The sequence below is a fragment of the Delphinus delphis genome, chromosome 9, assembly GCF_949987515.2.
Source record: "Delphinus delphis chromosome 9, mDelDel1.2, whole genome shotgun sequence".
Lineage (NCBI taxonomy): Eukaryota > Metazoa > Chordata > Mammalia > Artiodactyla > Delphinidae > Delphinus > Delphinus delphis.
In genome coordinates this window covers 70,086,169-70,104,664 of record NC_082691.1, presented here as the reverse complement: position 1 = coordinate 70,104,664, position 18,496 = coordinate 70,086,169, and the positions used below count along the sequence as shown (strand labels likewise).

The 18,496-nt window shown below is 41.9% G+C and overlaps 1 protein-coding gene across 2 annotated transcripts in view; it reads left to right on the top strand.

The window, feature by feature from the left end:
- Window positions 1–14,305, top strand: part of DOCK4 (dedicator of cytokinesis 4) — a 482,641-nt gene extending 468,336 nt beyond the window's left edge. Inside the window, exons 46-52 of one of the 2 annotated variants that reach the window (XM_060020742.1) lie at window positions 263–383; window positions 1,370–1,451; window positions 1,600–1,709; window positions 3,618–3,690; window positions 5,432–5,497; window positions 8,270–8,331; window positions 11,563–14,305. In XM_060020742.1, coding sequence (XP_059876725.1) covers window positions 263–383; window positions 1,370–1,451; window positions 1,600–1,709; window positions 3,618–3,690; window positions 5,432–5,497; window positions 8,270–8,331; window positions 11,563–11,997 — 949 coding nt within the window. In that variant the 3' untranslated portion in view covers window positions 11,998–14,305. Of the gene's footprint in view, window positions 1–262; window positions 384–1,369; window positions 1,452–1,599; window positions 1,710–3,617; window positions 3,691–5,431; window positions 5,546–8,269; window positions 8,332–11,562 lie in introns of both variants that reach the window. The other variant, XM_060020741.1, reaches the window with a different exon arrangement.
- Window positions 14,306–18,496: the final 4,191 nt, after the last annotated feature.

Below are 18,496 nucleotides of genomic sequence, written 5' to 3'. Positions count from 1 at the left end.
TTGTTCTTTGCGGTACAATTTGTCAAATACGCAATTTCTTAATGAAATAATTAACCCTCGAGGCAGCTGCAGACATCTGCCACTGGTAAAACAGCAACAGCATGAGAAATAAACTCAGACATTTGATCATATCGAGGCAAACAGGAGACAACAAAATGGGATGTGCATATTTTTTTCCCCTTTGGTTTTATACCATGCCAGCATGTGATAAAGTACAATTCAGAGACTGAGTTAACAACCATTTTTTTTCCCCCCAAAACAGCCCATTAAGTTACCCAGCTGTCAACCGATATTCTTCTTCCTCACTGTCCTCACAAGCTTCTGCTGAAGTAAGCAATATTACAGGGCAATCAGAAAGCTCTGATGAAGTCTTTAACATGCAGGTACTTGATTAGCTTTTTTGTCTGGTCCTGTTTATTCCCTTTCTGTCTCAATCATGAGTGTTTCCGTTCACTCTGCTGTGCTTAGGAACAGACCTATGAGCGAGCACTTGACTTAAGGACAAACCTTTAAACACTCCTGTTGCCTTATTGGTCTCTGGAGTCTACAAAGATGATTCTCTCAAAGCTCCCCCATCCACTGTAAGAAGACCTGAGCGAGCCATGGGAAAGCCCGGGCAGGCCGTACAGGGGGGCACTTTGAGCTCTGCCTCTGAGTCGGGTCTTCAGTTGGGACTCCTGGAGCTTGTCACCACTGACCTCTTAGCATTTCTAAGTGTTTTGTTTTTTTCCTTTTAAGAAGATATGGTTTAGGGGCCCATTGTAAGATCTCTCCACTTAGGTACATGTTGGAAATGTCCCATAATAAAACATTTTTTACAAAATAAAAAACATAGATTTTAGGGATTTTAGCGTCAGTGTAACTCTTGCAACCAAAATTTGTCTTTAGATTCGGCTGATAGGTGTTGATAGTAACTCGGTAAGATTCAGCGGAAATTTTCCTCACCACTGTCTTTGGAAAAGGGGCATAATACGTATTGCCAGATTCATGCTTTGAACACAGTACATTGGAGAAAATGCAAAGGTGCGTTCTCTGCCTTTTAGAAGCGCTCACCTATTGACCTGCCCGAGGCTGGGAGTCTTTGTGCCTGTGCTTTAGTCAGGGAGCCGCTGCTAACTGCTCCTCAGTCATAGGATGTATGTAGCTGAAATGAACACAAGTGCAGTCCTTTGGCAGGAGTCAAAGTCGCAGATTCTTGATGAATTCAGAGGCATCCTTAGCAGTCTGAGTTAGGGAGATTTTTCCATATTTCTTACTGGACTTTTTTTTTTTTCTAATTTGAAAAAAGAACGGATGATTTTGTTTCAAATGTGTCTGCGTTGTCTGCAGCCTCTAAGCCGTGTTTGATAACAGCTCCCATGTTTTCCAGCCAAGTCCATCTACCTCAAGCTTGAGTTCTACTCACTCTGCCTCGCCTAATGTGACAAGTTCTGCTCCGTCGAGTGCCAGAGGTCAGCGCCACGGTGTGGGGTGGACTAAGGGTGCCCAGAGAACCTTCCAGCCCCCAGGAGCTGTGGTGGCCCCTGCATGCTCAGGCTCTCTCCTCCAAACGGGCCCAGCCCACCACCCTGATGAGCCTTTCTCTCCTTCTCTTGCCAGCTTCTCCTTTGTTGTCTGACAAACACAAACATTCCAGAGAAAACTCTTGCCTGTCCCCGAGAGAGCGGCCATGCAGCGCCATCTACCCGACACCTGTGGAACCTTCTCAGGTAGTTCTTGTGGGATGGAAATTCTAGAAAACGAGGAAACGTCTGGCTGTTGCTTACGTCTCTCTGCAGAACCTCACGGTAGCTGCCAGAGGCCACCAGATAGGCTGTGTTGACGGGTCCAGCTGGGTGAAGAGCACACCTCTGCCCTGCGCCTGTTGTTAGGAATTTCTGTGTGAGCCATGTGTCTGATGTGGATACGTGGGTAATTGCCTGAGCAGGAAAGCTGATAGGGAAATGGGAAATGATTTTACCCACCTTGATCAGACTAATTTCGTTGCTGCTACTTGAACATTAGGAGGGGTGATTGGGTGAATGAGTTGGGGGGTGTCTGTCTGCATGTGTCTGTAACAGAAATTTGGAGGAACTTCTTACATTAGCCAAAGACCCTTGAGGAGACGCATGGCTGCCCAGCCGCGTTTCTTTTTGCCTCTACCTAACTCGAGAGAGCTGCCATGGATTCCTTGCTGAGGTACCCAAGAGTGAGGAACATGTCTTTTTACCTTTGCCATTCTTCTTTGATGCACTGAGGAGGAAGCTGAATCCTAGGGCCTCCCCTGCAGCCCTCAGGAATAAGGCACGTGGCCCTCACCACCCACCCCAGACTTGGTTTTGCAGTGATCTCTGTTAGTCCAAGTGAGAGCAGGGCCAAGGTTTTGACCCTCTGGGCCCTTCAAGCGCTTTGAAGGAGGGTTTCAAAGATAAGATTCATGTGGAGCCCTGAGTTTTACCGATTATTTGGGGAAAACTTGGGAGCAGAGGATAATAGTTATTTATCCTCCAGCTCGTTTCTCTGTTTTTCTATGCCATCCTGGCAGAAGTCTGTAGCCACATCTGGAAAGGGATGAGAGTGAGTGGGGTTTGGCTTGATGGGTTTATCTTTGCTGATTGTGTGATCTTCCCCAAAGTTCCAGGATACCTCATCCACACGACACTGATGTCTTGCAGAAATTATATCTGCGTGCATTTGGCTGGACCAGCTAACTGGTTTAATTTCCCTTTGTCACTTGATGTTGCATTTGTTCCGTCTGCTCCTGGCGAGCATGTCACCAGCATGCTGGTTAGCATGAAAGAGTTGCTGGTTAGCCTCTCGAATTTTCTGCTTTGGGTCAAATTTGAAACAGTGTGCATGTTGCCAAAATTTCAATAATACACATTGCTCTGGTGCGTCTACTTTTAAGGACTTTGCGCCTTTTTGTTTAATATGTTAGGTAGAACCATGTAAAACTGGCATTTTTGTGGGTTAAAAATTGTAACATATTGACCATTTCATACGTTTTAACCTAATCTAGGATTTAAAATGTAAAGTCCATTCACTAGAGATTTTTTGAGCTAATATTCCTCCTTTAATTCTTACTTGCATTTCGTATTGCCAGTCTAGCATTTGTATTTACAAAGAGCACCATAACTTAATTGCTTACTGTTTATTTTTTCCTTGCATTTTATTACAAAACCTATTTGCCATTTATATTTGAAATCTAGTATAGACTTTGTGTGTGTGTGTGTGTGGTACGCGGGCCTCTCACCACTGTGGCCTCTCCCGTTGCGGAGCACAGGCTCCGGACACGCAGGCCCAGCGGCCATGGCTCACAGGCCCAGCCGCTCCGCGGCATGTGGGATCTTCCCAGACCGGGGCACAAACCCGTGTCCCCTGCATCGGCAGGCGGACCCTCAACCACTGCGCCACCAGGAAGGCCCTAGTATAGACTTTTAAAACACTGTTTGAACCCTAAGGGTCTCTGCCCTTTTTCCCTTAAATATAATTGAATTCTTTGTTCCTAGCCTCATCACAGCATATAAAAACATTTTTTTCAACGAAAAGGTTCAGTAATAAGATAATCATCTCATTTTCTAGAAGGTCTCACATGTTAGCATATTGCATCATAAAAATAGATTCTTGTGCCTTTCCAGAGGCTGCTGTTTAATCATATTGGAGACGGGGCCTTGCCACGCAGTGACCCAAATCTTTCTGCGCCTGAGAAAGGTAGGTATAAAGCCAGCCCCTTCATCAGTCCTGGAATGTGTAATGGTTTGTTTTGTCCTCATTTCCTCCAGTCTCCCGTGTGTCTGTGCGGAAGGCAGATCTCCAGACCTTTAACGATCTGGACTAATTTGCTCTTTAGGAGATGAATGAAAGACAGTTATTTCGGATGCGTTCTTCACAAACTGTGTTCTTGTAGGATTTAACAGCAGAATCTGAGCAAGGTAGGGACTCCTCTGTTTAATGACTTTTGGTGTCATTCAGTGAGTCACCGAGGCAAGGCCTGCGCTACCTGAAACAAAGTGGCCAATTAGGCTACTTGTTCAGCGCAATGAAAGAAAGCACCTTCTCAGATCGATTCCCTGGTCCCACTTTGTGTCTGCCTTACAGAGTTCATTCTGCCAGCTCATCTGTCGTTTGCGGGGACTCAGATGCTCTTTAAGAATTGCAATCCCGTGCGTGATGGAGTGTGCCCTGCCTCAAGGTCACCTGAAAAAATGAGAAACAAACACATGCCTAGCAGTTCATAGCCAGTTAGCATCAGTCTGTGCAACACAGCAGAGGAAGAGCAGATGAAATGCGACTTCCTCAGCCAGGGGGGCAGGGCTGGCAGCAAGGCACCCGCTCACCTCCCAGGGTCAGGCCTCAAAAAATCAGAGCAGTCCCCGGGCCAGTGGATTAAGAGTCACTAACGAAATATCCGTGTAAAGCGCGTTGTAACTGTCTTTATTAAGAGCTCGACTGCATCGTCATTTGAGTACACCGATACATTAAAACTTTCCTTGCGAAATAGAAATCAGCGGAACTGCAGCCAGTTATTTTAAAACACACATTTTGCTTTAAAGTTACAAGTCAGATATCGATCTTTGTCGGGAGAATTTAGGAACGTGGTCTTTTTCTCACCTTTTATACCAAAGAAAACCACAAAGCACATTTAAAAGGACCGGAGGAAAAGTATTTTACGAGTGGTAGTTCCATCCAATGAAAGTGGTAATATAAAGAATGGTAAAATGTTGCAATTCTAGATATGTCCATCAGGTGGCAGTGTCTGTTCAGGCAGCAAGCTACTGGAAATCTCTAAAGGCTTGATGTCGTAAACCTCATCACAGAGCGGCTATTTATAACCTTGTGTGCCTTGCCCTTGTTCCTAACGGGGTTGTTCCATATTTCTGCATCTTGCTGAAGCATGGAGCAGGCAGATTACAAAAAAGGAATGATACCGTCAGTACTCCAAATTATTTTTTTAGGACATTCTTCACTATAGCCCACTGACTTTAGAAACAAGGGCCAACAGGATGGTGTGGCGTGGCTGTTTCTTGCCACTAATTCTGCCAGACAGTGGAGATATTAGCGTGCCACTGCCTTCCCCCTTTCAGGGTGCCACACTAGTCCAGAAATTTCTACTAAAAATCAAGTTTTACAATAGTCTAGTGACTACATCTTCCATCTGTTATCCAGCATCTAAACAGATCTATAATTCTCAAGTTTCCACACTCTCGTGTAGAGATGTATAGTTCTGTTTGACTGCTTGAGGGAAAGAAAGAGACCTGCTATCACCCAATTAAATATCAACTATAACTGTGAGGTAGGCAATTAAGTAAAAGTTTGGTATTTAGGAAGTTTGTTGGTTTTTTTTAATCCAGTTGATTTTTTCATTCTGGATAATTCTGACTTTCTTCTAAGATGTAGAGTGCTTACAGGGCCAAGTAGACCATGTGTTTTTAGCTGTGTTTTTCCCTTCCAGCTGTGAATCCCACCCCTAGCAGCTGGAGCCTGGACAGTGGGAAGGAAGCCAAGAACATGTCAGACGGTGGGAAACTTATCTCTCCCCCTGTCCCTCCAAGACCCACACAGACTGGTGGGTATTTGAAGCACTTAATCACTTTCATAAAATAACTTTTATTGACTACTCCAGCTTGTCCTGAATTCCTCAAAAAGGTAGGCATTTGGTGTCCTTAGTAGTAGCTATATAATTTGTTTGTAGTGTTCCCCCTCTTTCCTGAACTCCTGTTACACTAAGTCAAGCAGTGCACCATTCCTAATAAACCCCACAGACAGATTTTGTAGAATGTTCTTTTCCTACATGCCATCCTCAGAATTTAGGGGGTACCCTAACCTTGCTGAGACACTAGCATTTTTTTCTATGCTGTCCTGAGTCACCTCATTCTTATCAACCTTTACTAAGTCTAGCCACTTTCTTCAGGACTGATGCCCCAGTTTCCGGTAGCCCCTAAATAGGATTGACTAACTGTGAGTTGGATAGGCTTATGGAAAACAACGAACCGTGCATCCATAGTTATCTGCTGCTTAGACAGGTCTGTATTCAAGGGTCATAGTTCTCAAAGGGTTCATTCAAGGCACTGAATCCCCTAGGGTGTTGGTTTAAGAAGCAAAATTCTTGGGCTTAACCTCAGACCTACTGAATCAGAATTTTACTATTTCTGGGCCAAGACCTTAGAATCTGTATTTTACCACACCTTTCTAGGCTTGAGAACCACTGAAAATTATGCTTAAGAAACTTCCTTCATGAGTTTATAACAATAATAGTTCCCCTTTCCTCCTGAACAAGCCGTTGCTTGGTGACCTGCATATGGGGGCGGTTTTTAAGAGGGGCTACCCTGCTTTACTTATCCTATCCTGGTGATGGGGAGAGCCTTTTCAACACTTAACATATATTTAGAGTAGTTTTGAAGCTTTACAAATACAACAGCCTAAAGGCAAGAGAAAATATGACACTGTGTTTTTCATGGATTTTTCTGGCTTGATCGTCCATGTTTCATTTGCTGTATTTTAGCATCTCATCTTTCTAGTTTCTTTTTTCACTAAGAAAAATGACTCTCTCTCTTTTTAAAATAAACTATGTGCTGCCCAGTTTGTTTTATACTCGCCAAAGCAAAAAGTCACCAATAGATTTGGAAAGACATGTGAGATCTCCAAACAGAAAAAGAAATAACTTTAGCCTTAATTGATACTCTGCATAAGTAGGTCAGTGTGACCATGAGAGTTTAAAACTCATCAACCAGTAATTGGTATTTTATTCATGATGTCCATATTTTCAGGCAACCTCCAATTTAAACCTGGCATGTACCTAAAGTTGGGAACTCAAAAAGCATTTTCTAAGGAACAGTAATATTCATGGTATCTAGGTTCCTGCTCATTCAGACTTGTAGACAAGGACACTGATAGAACTACTTTAGGTCTTTCCAGAGAAACATCACTGTAAACATGCAGTACGCACAGGGGCTACTGCGCATCCCACAGTGACGGTACCGGGGAATGCCTAAGTTGAGAGGAAGAGGGTCCCAAGTAATAGTAAACCTTGACTTCTGCCAGACATACCATTCCCAATCAAGATCTGCTTCTCTATACGTGCATGTTTTTCTTCCATACTCAACACCCACAATTGATGCCGTAGGAGAACTAACAGTGGTGATGCAACATGGCACACGCTGACAGCATGCCCTAGCGTGTAAGATGGAGGCCACACAACCCCACAGTGTGGGGACCGGCCACTCTTCCTGGTCCCTTAGGCTCAGAGTACACGGACGACCATACCTCTTCCCGGTTAACTTGGCAGGGCTGCCTTCCCTTCTTCACTGATTGCTGTCATGGTCTGTCCTCATGTCATCATGTGTGGTCACTGTTGGGGGGATCTGTAACTGTCTCTCTTCCCTTCAGCCTTTCTGTAGTTTTCTTATGAGTTACAGCCCTCACTGTGACATCTGGGAGAATGGCAGCTCATCACAGAGCAGCGAACTCTGAGCTCATGGAAACCTCTGTAGGCAGAATTGGGAAATCTGGCTTACACGCACCATGTTGACGGTGTCACGGCAGGCTTTTAGTATGTGTGGTTATGCTTTAGAGAGCTGGATTTGACCCACAAGCGCACACACAGAGCAGTACCATCAAACAAGCTGTGTCCCGGGTGTAAGGCTTGAAAATCTGGTGGGAGAAACAAAGAGAGGGTTCTTCTTGGCCTTGATGATAAAATCCATAGGGTACCACCTCCCAGAGATAAAGGGAAGACCCGAGGACAAACATTAGGGAGAAAAATGGAAAACTTCTTACCTCTTGTATGATATGGCCAAGGCTTTCCTGTCCATTTCAGGAATATTGGGGGATGGAAGGGGAGGCTGATGTCAGTATATTCCTGGGACCTATTCTAAGCTGTCTGGATGACTTGGGTCTTCCCGTTCCTGCTCAGGGCCAAAGTCAGCAGTTATTTCCCGAAGTCTGCTCCCTGGCACCTCACACCTAAAAGCACCTTTTGAAATAGACCGAGCAGCAGAGAAGCATCTGGACTTTGAGGAAGTGGGAAGGACTTTGGACCAGCTTGGGGTCCTGTCACTGTGGTTAAAGCATCATGTATACACTGGTGACTTTTCACTAATTACCCCATGTCTTGGAGCTGCCGTCCTTTGTGAAGAATCTGTTTTGGGTGGGCACCATTTAGTCTCTCCCCACCCCCTTGCCTAGACCCTTGTGCACTAGATCATCTATATGGGTATGTACACACACAGGGCTTTTGCAGGTAGTCAGCTGTCTGGTTTTCTGAACTGAAATGATCTCTCTGTCTTTACAGCTTCACCAGCAAGACACACGACGTCGGTATCCCCATCGCCTGCTGGGCGATCTCCATTGAAGGTACAGGCTCTTGTTTAGATTGAGGCTAGAGATTGGCCCCACGTTACTTTTTTCCCTGGTACATCAATGAGGTGCTTTCATCTGCACAGACCAGGCAAAGAACCTATAAAGAAGGGGGAGAGGAAGATGGGTAAGAAAACAGCACTAGGCTTTCCCTTTGGGGAGCCTGCCATTTGTTTTCAGATTATTAGGCTTTTTCTCCAAATGGTGGCAAGAGAATGTACAAACTAGAGTGAGAATATACACTGAATTCAGAAAGAAATGGTCCCCATGTATCTCCTAGGGCATTTTCAGCCTGGTCTTTTGGTTTAAGGGACATCAAAAACAAACACGTATATTGAAAAACAATCATCAAGATCTACTAACTATTCTCCAGTGCCTTTTTCATCAGCCTCACCCATTTTGAAAACGCCAAAGCCAACTTTTCCTCTTGTAATATTTTACACCAAGGTTTCCGTTTACATTAGAGATACATACTTGATCATGAAAAACAAGGCAGTAAAATGAATTTTAAAATTTCTGGGAAACAAACTGGAAAGCTTTAAAGGTCAGACATTTGATTTGATATGTAGACATAGGCTTCTTAACATCTCTAAACATACAGAATCCCTCACAAAGGTAAAGAATAACATTTAGGGATTTCCCTGGTGGCGCAGTGGTTAAGAATCCGCCTGCCAATGCAGGGGACACGGGTTTGATCCCTGGTCTGGGAAGATCCCACATGCCACGGAGCAACTAAGCCCGTGTGCCACAACTGCTGAGCCTGTGCTCTGGAGACCGTGAGCCACAACTCCTGAGCCCACGTGCCACAACTGCTGAAGCCCGTGCGCCTAGAGCCCATGCTCCACAACAAGAGAAGCCACTACAATGAGAAGCCCACATACCGCAACGAAAAGTAGCCCCCACTCGTCGCAACTAGAGAAAGCCCGCGCGCAGCAACGAAGACCCAATGCAGCCAAAAATTTTAAAAATTAATTTTTAAAAAAAGAATATTTAGTCTCTATCCAAATTGAGTCAGACTGGCTGCAAGGATTGTCAGTACATTCAGAGGTAGGTGTTCAGAGCTGCTATGCCAGAGGCTACTATGAGGTTGAAGTGAGTGCTGAAAGAATGATTTTGTACCTGAATGACTTAGGATTTACACATTCCATGTCCTTTTTGTTGATGAGACATTTCTAACTAATGTAAAATGGAAGGACAAATTAGCTTCTACAAACACATGGGATCACATTGTGATCCCATACATCTGTGGTGCTAAGGATTGTTGCTGGTAGAAATTGAGAATCGGGAAGGAAACCCCCCCAAACGGAGAAAATTGCAAAGAAGTGTGATTTTGTTTGCATTGCCAACATTGCTGATGTCAGAATTTGCTGGTGGGTGCAAATTATTTGCTAGTTTGGTTGTCATTCTGTAGAGCAGCTATTAATTGTAAAGTACATGGGACTGCATTCACCCTGAGCCATTGACTGTCATCTTGATGTGATGGGAACAAAAGCAACATGGTGTTTCCGCATCGTTACACTTCCCCTTGCTTGCAAAGAGCCCCTCGTGTTGCTATGGAATTCACACATGCATTTTTTAACTTGATTGTGTAGAGTAGTAATAAGACTAGAAATTGATTCTTAAAAAATAGAAAGAATCGAAGGGCTGAAAATGTTCAAGTAGTCACCAAATAGTTAGCAAAGTGGTGTATACTGTCTCTCCACAGACCTGCCTATGCTCTTACCGGCCATAGGTAGCTTCGTAGCCGTATTTTTACAAAATAGGTTTGAAGAGAAAATGGGTGGAACATTTGTGTTGTAACTCCTGGGTTACATTAGAGGGCGTAGTGCTACCAAGTTACAAGCTTTGCTGTGCTTAGAATGCAGAAAACTCCTTGACTGATAGTTTTATCAGCAAATAAATGATGGAATTAACCCTGTGAAGACTCAGCTTACCTGCCTTATTTTGAACTTAGTGTCTAATTTTTAACAAAAAATTGCAGTGAATTTGGATCTCTTAACTAGCCATGCTTAACTTTAGGCTCCTGCTAAATGAAAGGATTTGTGTCTACTAGCATTGTTTTTGTTTCAAAAGAGAGACCAAGGTAAAGTTAGTCTAGGGTAACATTTCTTGGTTTTATAGGCCGTTTATGTGATACATGAAAAAAAATGGTCTATGGTCAAATGAGTTTAGGAAACACTGGGCTGAACAAAGTCATTTAGGTTGCTTTATTATAAGACCTTAAGAAGCTAATATGCTTTGAATGGACTCAAGGAGTACGTAGGGGGCAGTATTTCCCAGTGGAACCCTTAGGGAAGTAGCACATTCCAATGCCAGCGGGGCTAGACAGCTAACAAATGAGTGAAGGAGGCCAGGAGGCCTCAATGTGTTGGGGTGGGAATGGTGGGAAAGTGAAGAATTCATGCCCCATCCAAAGGGGACAGCCCTGCTCAGCTTCAAAATAATATCTCCAGTAAGAGAAAGTGAGCAGTTGTTGCTAGAACTTCCAGTGGTTCTGCTGAGCTAGAAAGGGAAGTGGTATCTCCAACGGGTTTGGTTTTGTTTTGGTTTTTGCCAGTTTCCTATCCTTCAAACCATGGGACTAATGATATGCCTCTGCATTTTCTCCCTGAGTACTTTTATCCTCTTTCTGTCCTGACCATGATAAAGAGTAAAGTGGGCAGTGAGGTGAACCGAATGGACTGGTGGCCCTGGCAGATAAATGCCTGATGTATATGTGCGGTTCTGAGGCACGCCAGCACTCAGATTTGAGTCTGGGTGTCTGCATGAGTCTTCCAGGGCCGGCAGAGCAAAACCCCATGGACTGGGAGGGCTTCAACAACAGAAATGTATTTTCTCACGGTTCTGGAGCCTACAGGTCCAAGATCAAGGTGCCACCATTCTCGGTTTCTCCTGCAGCCTCTCTCCTTGACTTGCAGACGGCCACCTTCTCCCTATGTCCTCAGGGTCTTTTCTCCGTGTGCATGCGTCTTTGGTGTCTCTTTGTGTCCAATTTTTTTTCCTAAAAGGATACCAGATTGGGTTGGGGTCCATCCCGAGGGCCTCAATTTCACTTACTCGTTCTTTAAAGGCTGTATCTCCAAATGTAGGCACATGGGGTGGGGGGTGGGGGTCAGGGGATAGGGCTTCAACCTAAGGATGGGTGGGGGACACAGTTGAGCTCATCACAGTGTCTGTCAGTGACTCTCTGCTGTGTCTCCCCCACCCCTCCCTTTCCACTCCGCACAGGGATCCATGCAGTCTTTCACCCCCTCTCCGGTGGAGTATCACTCCCCAGGACTCATCTCCAACTCCCCCGTCCTGTCCGGCAGCTACAGCAGTGGGATTTCGTCCCTCAGCCGGTGTAGCACGTCGGAAACCTCAGGCTTTGAAAATCAGGTGAACGAACAGTCGGTGGCGCCGGGGTCGGGGTCAGGCCACAGTGGGTCTGAAGAGCTGGTGCGCAAGGAGAGCAAGACGCCGCCGCCGTACAGCGTGTACGAGCGGACTCTGCGGCGCCCGGTCCCGCTACCTCACAGCCTGTCCATCCCCATCACGGCGGAACCGCCCGCCTTGCCCCCCAAGCCTCTGGCGGCGCGATCGGGACACCTGGAGAATGGGACCAGGAGGACGGACCCCGGCCCGCGGCCCAGACCCCTGCCCCGGAAAGTCTCCCAGTTATAAGAAGTCCCTTTTCTATTTCCCTGCCATGAATTCTCTGCCGTTTACAAGAAATAAGAGGTATGGTGAGAAGACATTTAGTGTAGGCACTTTAATAACTTACTCAGATTTGTCTTTAGATGAATGGAATTAAAACTCACTTGTTAATAGAATGTTGCACAATATTAAAAGTTACTGATCTCAAACGCCAGGTGTTCCAAGTATGGCTGAATTTTCATTACAGCGTTTCTCATTTGGAAGTGATAAATAGTAATAAAGCCTTCTTTTGTATCTTTTTATGTTCACTTTTTTTACATAGTTTAATCTTAAAACCAATAGAATATTGATGAACAATACGAAGCGTGATAATGTTGTATACTTTTTACTGAATACTTGATACTTCAAGAAAGCTTATTAAGTCTATGTACATCCTAACAAACACAATACTCCTTATTTTAGAAGACTTCTGTAAATAAGGTGAGATTTCTGGCTCTTTCTATGAACAGATTGATAAGTGCACATCTTCAGAATTAAAAGTTAAAGCAAGCTAGTGAGACAGTAAACTTAAGGGGTTGCAAGGATTGGGACTGGAAGCGGTTTTGTTCTTGAAGCAAAATACTTCTTTAAGGTTGCTTTTGACCTTGGCTGATGTCTACATTCTTAAAACGCTACTTTACCAATGGGTTGGTAAACCCTTTAGTACCCTGGCACCATGGTATCTACTGTATTTCTTTTCAAGGTACAATTTACTTCCAGAGTTCCAATCGGGTAGATGAAGCAAAAGACCCTAGGAGAAATGTTTACTTGAATTTTGTGCTTCCTCACTTGATAGTTTCCTCTACCAAATTTGTCACTAAAGAAGAACAGATGTTCATGTGTTAAGTAGGCACAAATTAATGTGTCCCATTAACAAGAATTCAGGAATCAATACAGGACAGCAGTAAATTAATAGAGTAAATGAAGAAACAGAGAGAAAACATATTAGCACGATTAAATGGCAAAAGGACTTTGAAAAGGCAAGGGCATTAACTTTCAATCCTGCACAAAATAAGGAATTCCTCACAACTCTCCATGATTACTGATGGAGTTTGTCTTCTTAGCTAATCCTGTTGTCCTTTTGTTGAAGGAGGATGGCCGTAGACCACTCTAGCTTGAATACTGCAACACAGCATCTTAGATCTAGATAGGGACGCTCATGACACAGTCATAGGAGTGTGAAAAAAGCACCTTGTATGTGGTAACGTATTTTGTATCTTTGTTTTCTTTACTGACTGTTTATAACACTCAACTGACAATAGATATGAACTGTATTTTAAATCATACTGTTGAATATTTTCCCTCTTTTGTTGGGAAGCTCAATTTAGTTTAACTGTGTATGTTTTTGTTGATAGCTTACCTGGAAGGCAGTGACAACTTTTTTATATTCCCTTAATGAAACCATTCAGCAGGTATACGCTGTTGAGGCTGGTTATAGAGGTTTTCTATAATAAATGTTCAAGTATTTTTGTACATAACTGGTTAATTTTAATAAGAGATACCATTATGTGTAAAAAAAAGTAAAAATAAAAGCAAACTGTTGTGGATGCAGTATGATTGTTATAATTATGCCAAATACTTTATGTACGGAAAAAAAATATTTGTACATATGTGCTTCTAACAATAATTCTGCCATATTGACTTTACAATTTTGAATGTCAGAAAATTAATATATGTTAAAATATTTATGTTTAGTGAAATTATTCATAATAGAGAAAAGGAACATGAATTTTAGCTTTGTATCTTGCAAGTTTTTCGGTTGAAAATTTCTTGAACTAGCTTTTGCTTTTGATGATAACACTTTGTGTTTGTAATCACATCCTTAAATATATATATATATATATATATATATATGAAGATCCGTATTTCTGTTGCTTTAAAGAAGACTTCCTTCCATTTAAATAAGGTGACATGCATAAGATAACAAAGCTTCTTTGATTTCCTTTTCCTCTGTAATTTAATAGATTCCTTGACTAGTGCTTGGGCACAGTATAAATCAGTGTTATTTGCTCTTGAAGCCATTTAAAAAAATTTTTTTTTTTTGGCAATGAACAGTTGATCATGTGTGTGTATTTCTGAAGCAGCTATATAGCAGAACATTTCAAGAGATTCTGTTAGCCTAGATGTTCATGTTGGTTGCTGCTGAATGGTAAATATTAAATAAAATTACCTGATTAATCTTGACATTTGTGTTTATTCCTGTCATCAGCATATCTTTACCTGGAACAGAAGCTGTGTAAATAACTGCCCAGTGTACAAAAGGAATAGTTAGTTGAGTGCTGCTTTTGCCAGTTGGGCAAACTATCTGCCTGCCTGCTTTCCTCCTGATTTTCATAAAATGACTGATTGATAGGAAATACATTTAACGCTGCAAAATCCACTGACTACCAAGTCTGTTAATAAACCCCGGCTTTTAATTTTGTGAGATGCGTCAATGCTATGTTAGATTTACAACATTTATGTCACTCAGTGCTAAGCAAGCCCCTGTCTAAAGCCTCTGTTCCATTAAATACCAAAACCCATTTAAAGGTCATGTCCATGTCTTCCTGATTATTTCTCAACATTAAGTGATTTTTAGAGCATTTGGGGATCATTTTCATTACCACTGAACCCACGAGTCTTTCGATTCTACAAGCCTCATTACAATATGAATAGCTTCTTTTCCTACCTTAGTAGTCTTCTCTTCAGATTGATATTTTCTCTACAAAACAACAAAGAACATAACAAGTTACACAGCTTTGCCTTTATTTGATCTTTACACATTAAAGATGGCTTTATCATCAGAATAAATAAATTCTTAGTTACTGAATGAAATAAACCTTGTCCTCATTACATAAGGATACCGTTCAAAAGACTTGAACATTTGACAGAATACCAATCCCCCAACATAACTATTATTTTTACATATTCCTTTTGTCTTTTTCTTTATGCATATATGGCATAGTTTTCCTCCTTTGCTGAGTGCTGGTTTCCCACGTATCCCAACACAATGTAATGATAATACAGGGCTGAGATCACTGCCCACTGCCATAAGGGGGAGCACCACCTCAACAGAGCTTTGGCAGTGTCTTAGAGAGGCAAGGGCAAAAGCAGATTTTATTGAAATTCTGGAGTTTTGTTTAAGGTAGATCTTTCAATGAGCAGACCTTAAGATTGGGTAAAGATCATGATATAATTGTTGAGGGTTGGTTAGAAACAGCGGGTTTGAGGGGTTCTGTTAACTGATACTTTCTATTGACAATTTGATGGGTCTGTTGAGAAATTACGTTATGAAAAATAAACTTATTTACCTGGCAAAGAGACTCCTGGAAGAGTAAAGTTATGCCAGCAAACATTGGAATAGTGAGGTCATGTTCATGTAGACATAAGCTGTATAGAGTAGATGGTTTCAGTTTTCAACATGTGTATTTTACATAGTGCTAATCACAGTGTACCTGGATGGACTACTCTTATTTTTTGTTTAACGTTACAGTAAGTATTTTCATGTTATTACATGTACATAAAAAGCGAAGTATATATTCCCACCATTTACTTAGCCATTCCCCTATTAACGGACATGATATCGTTTCCACTTTTTCACTACTACAAATAATACCACTGGGACTCTTCTGACATACAGCTTTTTCCATGTTTTGGGTTACTTCTTTAGCATGGAGTCCTAGACTAAAATTGTAAAGGCAAGGGAAGGATGATTTTTGTAGTTACCTTGCATACTGGCAAAATATTTCCCAAAAGAGTTGTACCAATTTTAGTGCCACCAGCAATATTTTTCCAAGATTGGATATTGATGGAGTGATTTTTTGCCGTGTGGGAAGAAAATATTGCTGCCTTACCTAAACTTTGAGAAAATGTTACTAAACCAGGTAAGTATTTTACAGAATTGTGTGTAAGGAAGTTGATAACCTACAAAGAAAATGAAAAGGAGAAATGAGACAACATTAAAGTAACAGGCACTAACAGTATAGCGTCTACTGAAAATACTTCATCTCAGAGAAGAGCTTGCTAGGAAGGCATTTTAGATTCTCTATTTGTATACAATACTAGAAAATCCCCAACATTCTGAACACAAGTACCATCTCACTTATCCAGTTTACCCCTGTCATTCACAATCAGTGAAGAAGCCAAAAAACCTAGAAGTGAGGGCACTGACCTGAGCAACCATAATAAATGCCAGAGTGCAATGTCCCAAAGAAGATGAGGCTAATGAAATGCTTGATGTGTTTCAATTTACCGAGAGGAGATTATACTTTTGTAAGATAGTTGAGGGATAGATAAGAGAGGTACCTGGAAAGCTATGCAAGTCAAGGGGGAAAAAATGAACTCCAGAAAAAACAAAAAAAAATGTTTAGATAAGTAACGTAATTATAGTATACCATGGGGGTCAGCTATACGTAATATTTACATAGTCATGGAAATGCAAAATATATACTGGTCTAACTCCAAATTATATTGGAAGGATGAGGGTAAGGAAGGAATCTGTATATGGAGAATAACAAATTCTCATCTTCCATATAGGGATGTCAATCAGTAATGCCTAAAATTTAAAGACAAGCAAAAAGTAGCAATTTAATATACTTTAATTTAGATAAAAGAGCAAAAGTTAAGAAATAACTTGAAAATGATGGCCCCTCTGGAGTGAAAATGGCTGCAGGACAGGAATGTTGCAGGAAACTCCTGTTTTTCACAATGGTTTAAACAACTGTATGCGTATTTGACTGTGATATACTTTAAGAGATTTTTAAAAATGATTTCTACAACATTCATTCAGATACCACCACACTGGTTTCACTTATTTTTTTTCCCCTCCAAATCCAAAACAGATGTGGATTTGGAGCTCTTTGCGAAGCACATGCAGAGTTTGCCAGGAGATTTCTACTTCAAAGGCATGGATGTGGCAGATAGTAGGAAGTGAAGGGGAGGAGTTTCTGGTCCTATATGAAACTCCTCTGGGAGAAGTGGTTGGCAGTAATACAAGCAAATTTTAATTCCATTCATGAGTAAAGCCCATCTGTTAAGTCATTTGCAATAGGTTTAAGGGGCTGGCTCCTCTTTGTTCGTTAGCAGCAGCACTAAGCAGCCAATAGAAACAACTTTTAGACAAGTCTGAAAAGAATTCTGCACATATCCCCAGTTTACAAGTTCCATTTGTGTCAATAATGTGAATTTTCTCATCCTGAAAAAAGCACACACAGGTCTTAGCGTGACTGACAAGAGGCGACAGTCCCACATTATTTCCCTCCAAGAGGGAGAAAATTAGCTTATTAGAAAATAATTAATTCTTTTAAAAAAGGTAAATACACAGCATTAAAAGAACTTCAAGCCTGTAATGAAACTTGGCAGAGGGTCTCCTGGTACATCCATCATCCCTCCCCTCACTGTACCTCAACCTCTTGCCTCACCACCTACAACTTACCCAAGTCCTGTTCCAAACCCAGAAGAAGGGGCTCCCCTCATCAGGATTATGCTCTCTACCCATGAGTTGACCCCACCTCACCTCCCTCTGAATCCTTCCCTATCTATGAGGAAGTGAGGGGGAATCTGGCTGTGACCTTTGATCGAATTAATGCAACTGATCTGATGGCTGGGCCTGAAGACAAGAACAAATATAACTAAATGTTTACCAACTTCAGTTAACTTTTCTTTTCTCCCTTTTTTATTCCTCTTGGTAAGGCAACTGTCTGAGCTTAAGAATTTACAAGTTGGCATGAAATTTCAAAACTTATGTAAGAGAAAAATATAGCCAAGATGAAAGAGCAAACAGACTAAAAAAAATTTGCACCATATATGACAATGTTAATATCCTTATGAAGAATTCACCTAAATTGATCTTTTAAAATAATAATTAAGACTGTTAAGAGACATAAGTATTGGAAAGGAAGGGAGAAAATATGCTAATAGGCAAATAAATAATTTACAAAAAATGAACCATAAACAAACATAGTAAAATAACTAACTGAACTACTAATCAAAGAAAAACAAATGAAAACAACAATAAAGTAATATTTGTTACTTATAAAATTAGCTATATGTGTAAAATGACAGCACCCAATTCTGGGAAGAGTATGGTGATAAGTTGTCCTCATTGATCTAGCTGGTGGCACTAAATTAGGATAACCTTTTTGAAATGCAATTTGGCAGTATGGATCCAGAATCTAAAAAATGGTCATGTCCTTTGAGCTGTAACTCATGACTGGAAATCTATGAGAAGAAAATAATTCAAAAGGCAACATGGGTATATGGGGAAACAACAGGCAAAAATTTAAAGTCATAGAAACGTTAGTATGGAGATGGCTACATAAAATATAACATCCAATCAAAAGAATGGGGGGGTGGAGTCAAGATGGCATACTAGGAGGATGCAGAATTCACATCTCCTCACAACTAGGGCACCGGTGGGGGACCAAGGACACCTAAGGGGACGGGAGGAACCCCCAGCGACTGGGTAGGACGTGGGGCATGGGGAGAGTGAAGAGGGAGGAGAAGTGGA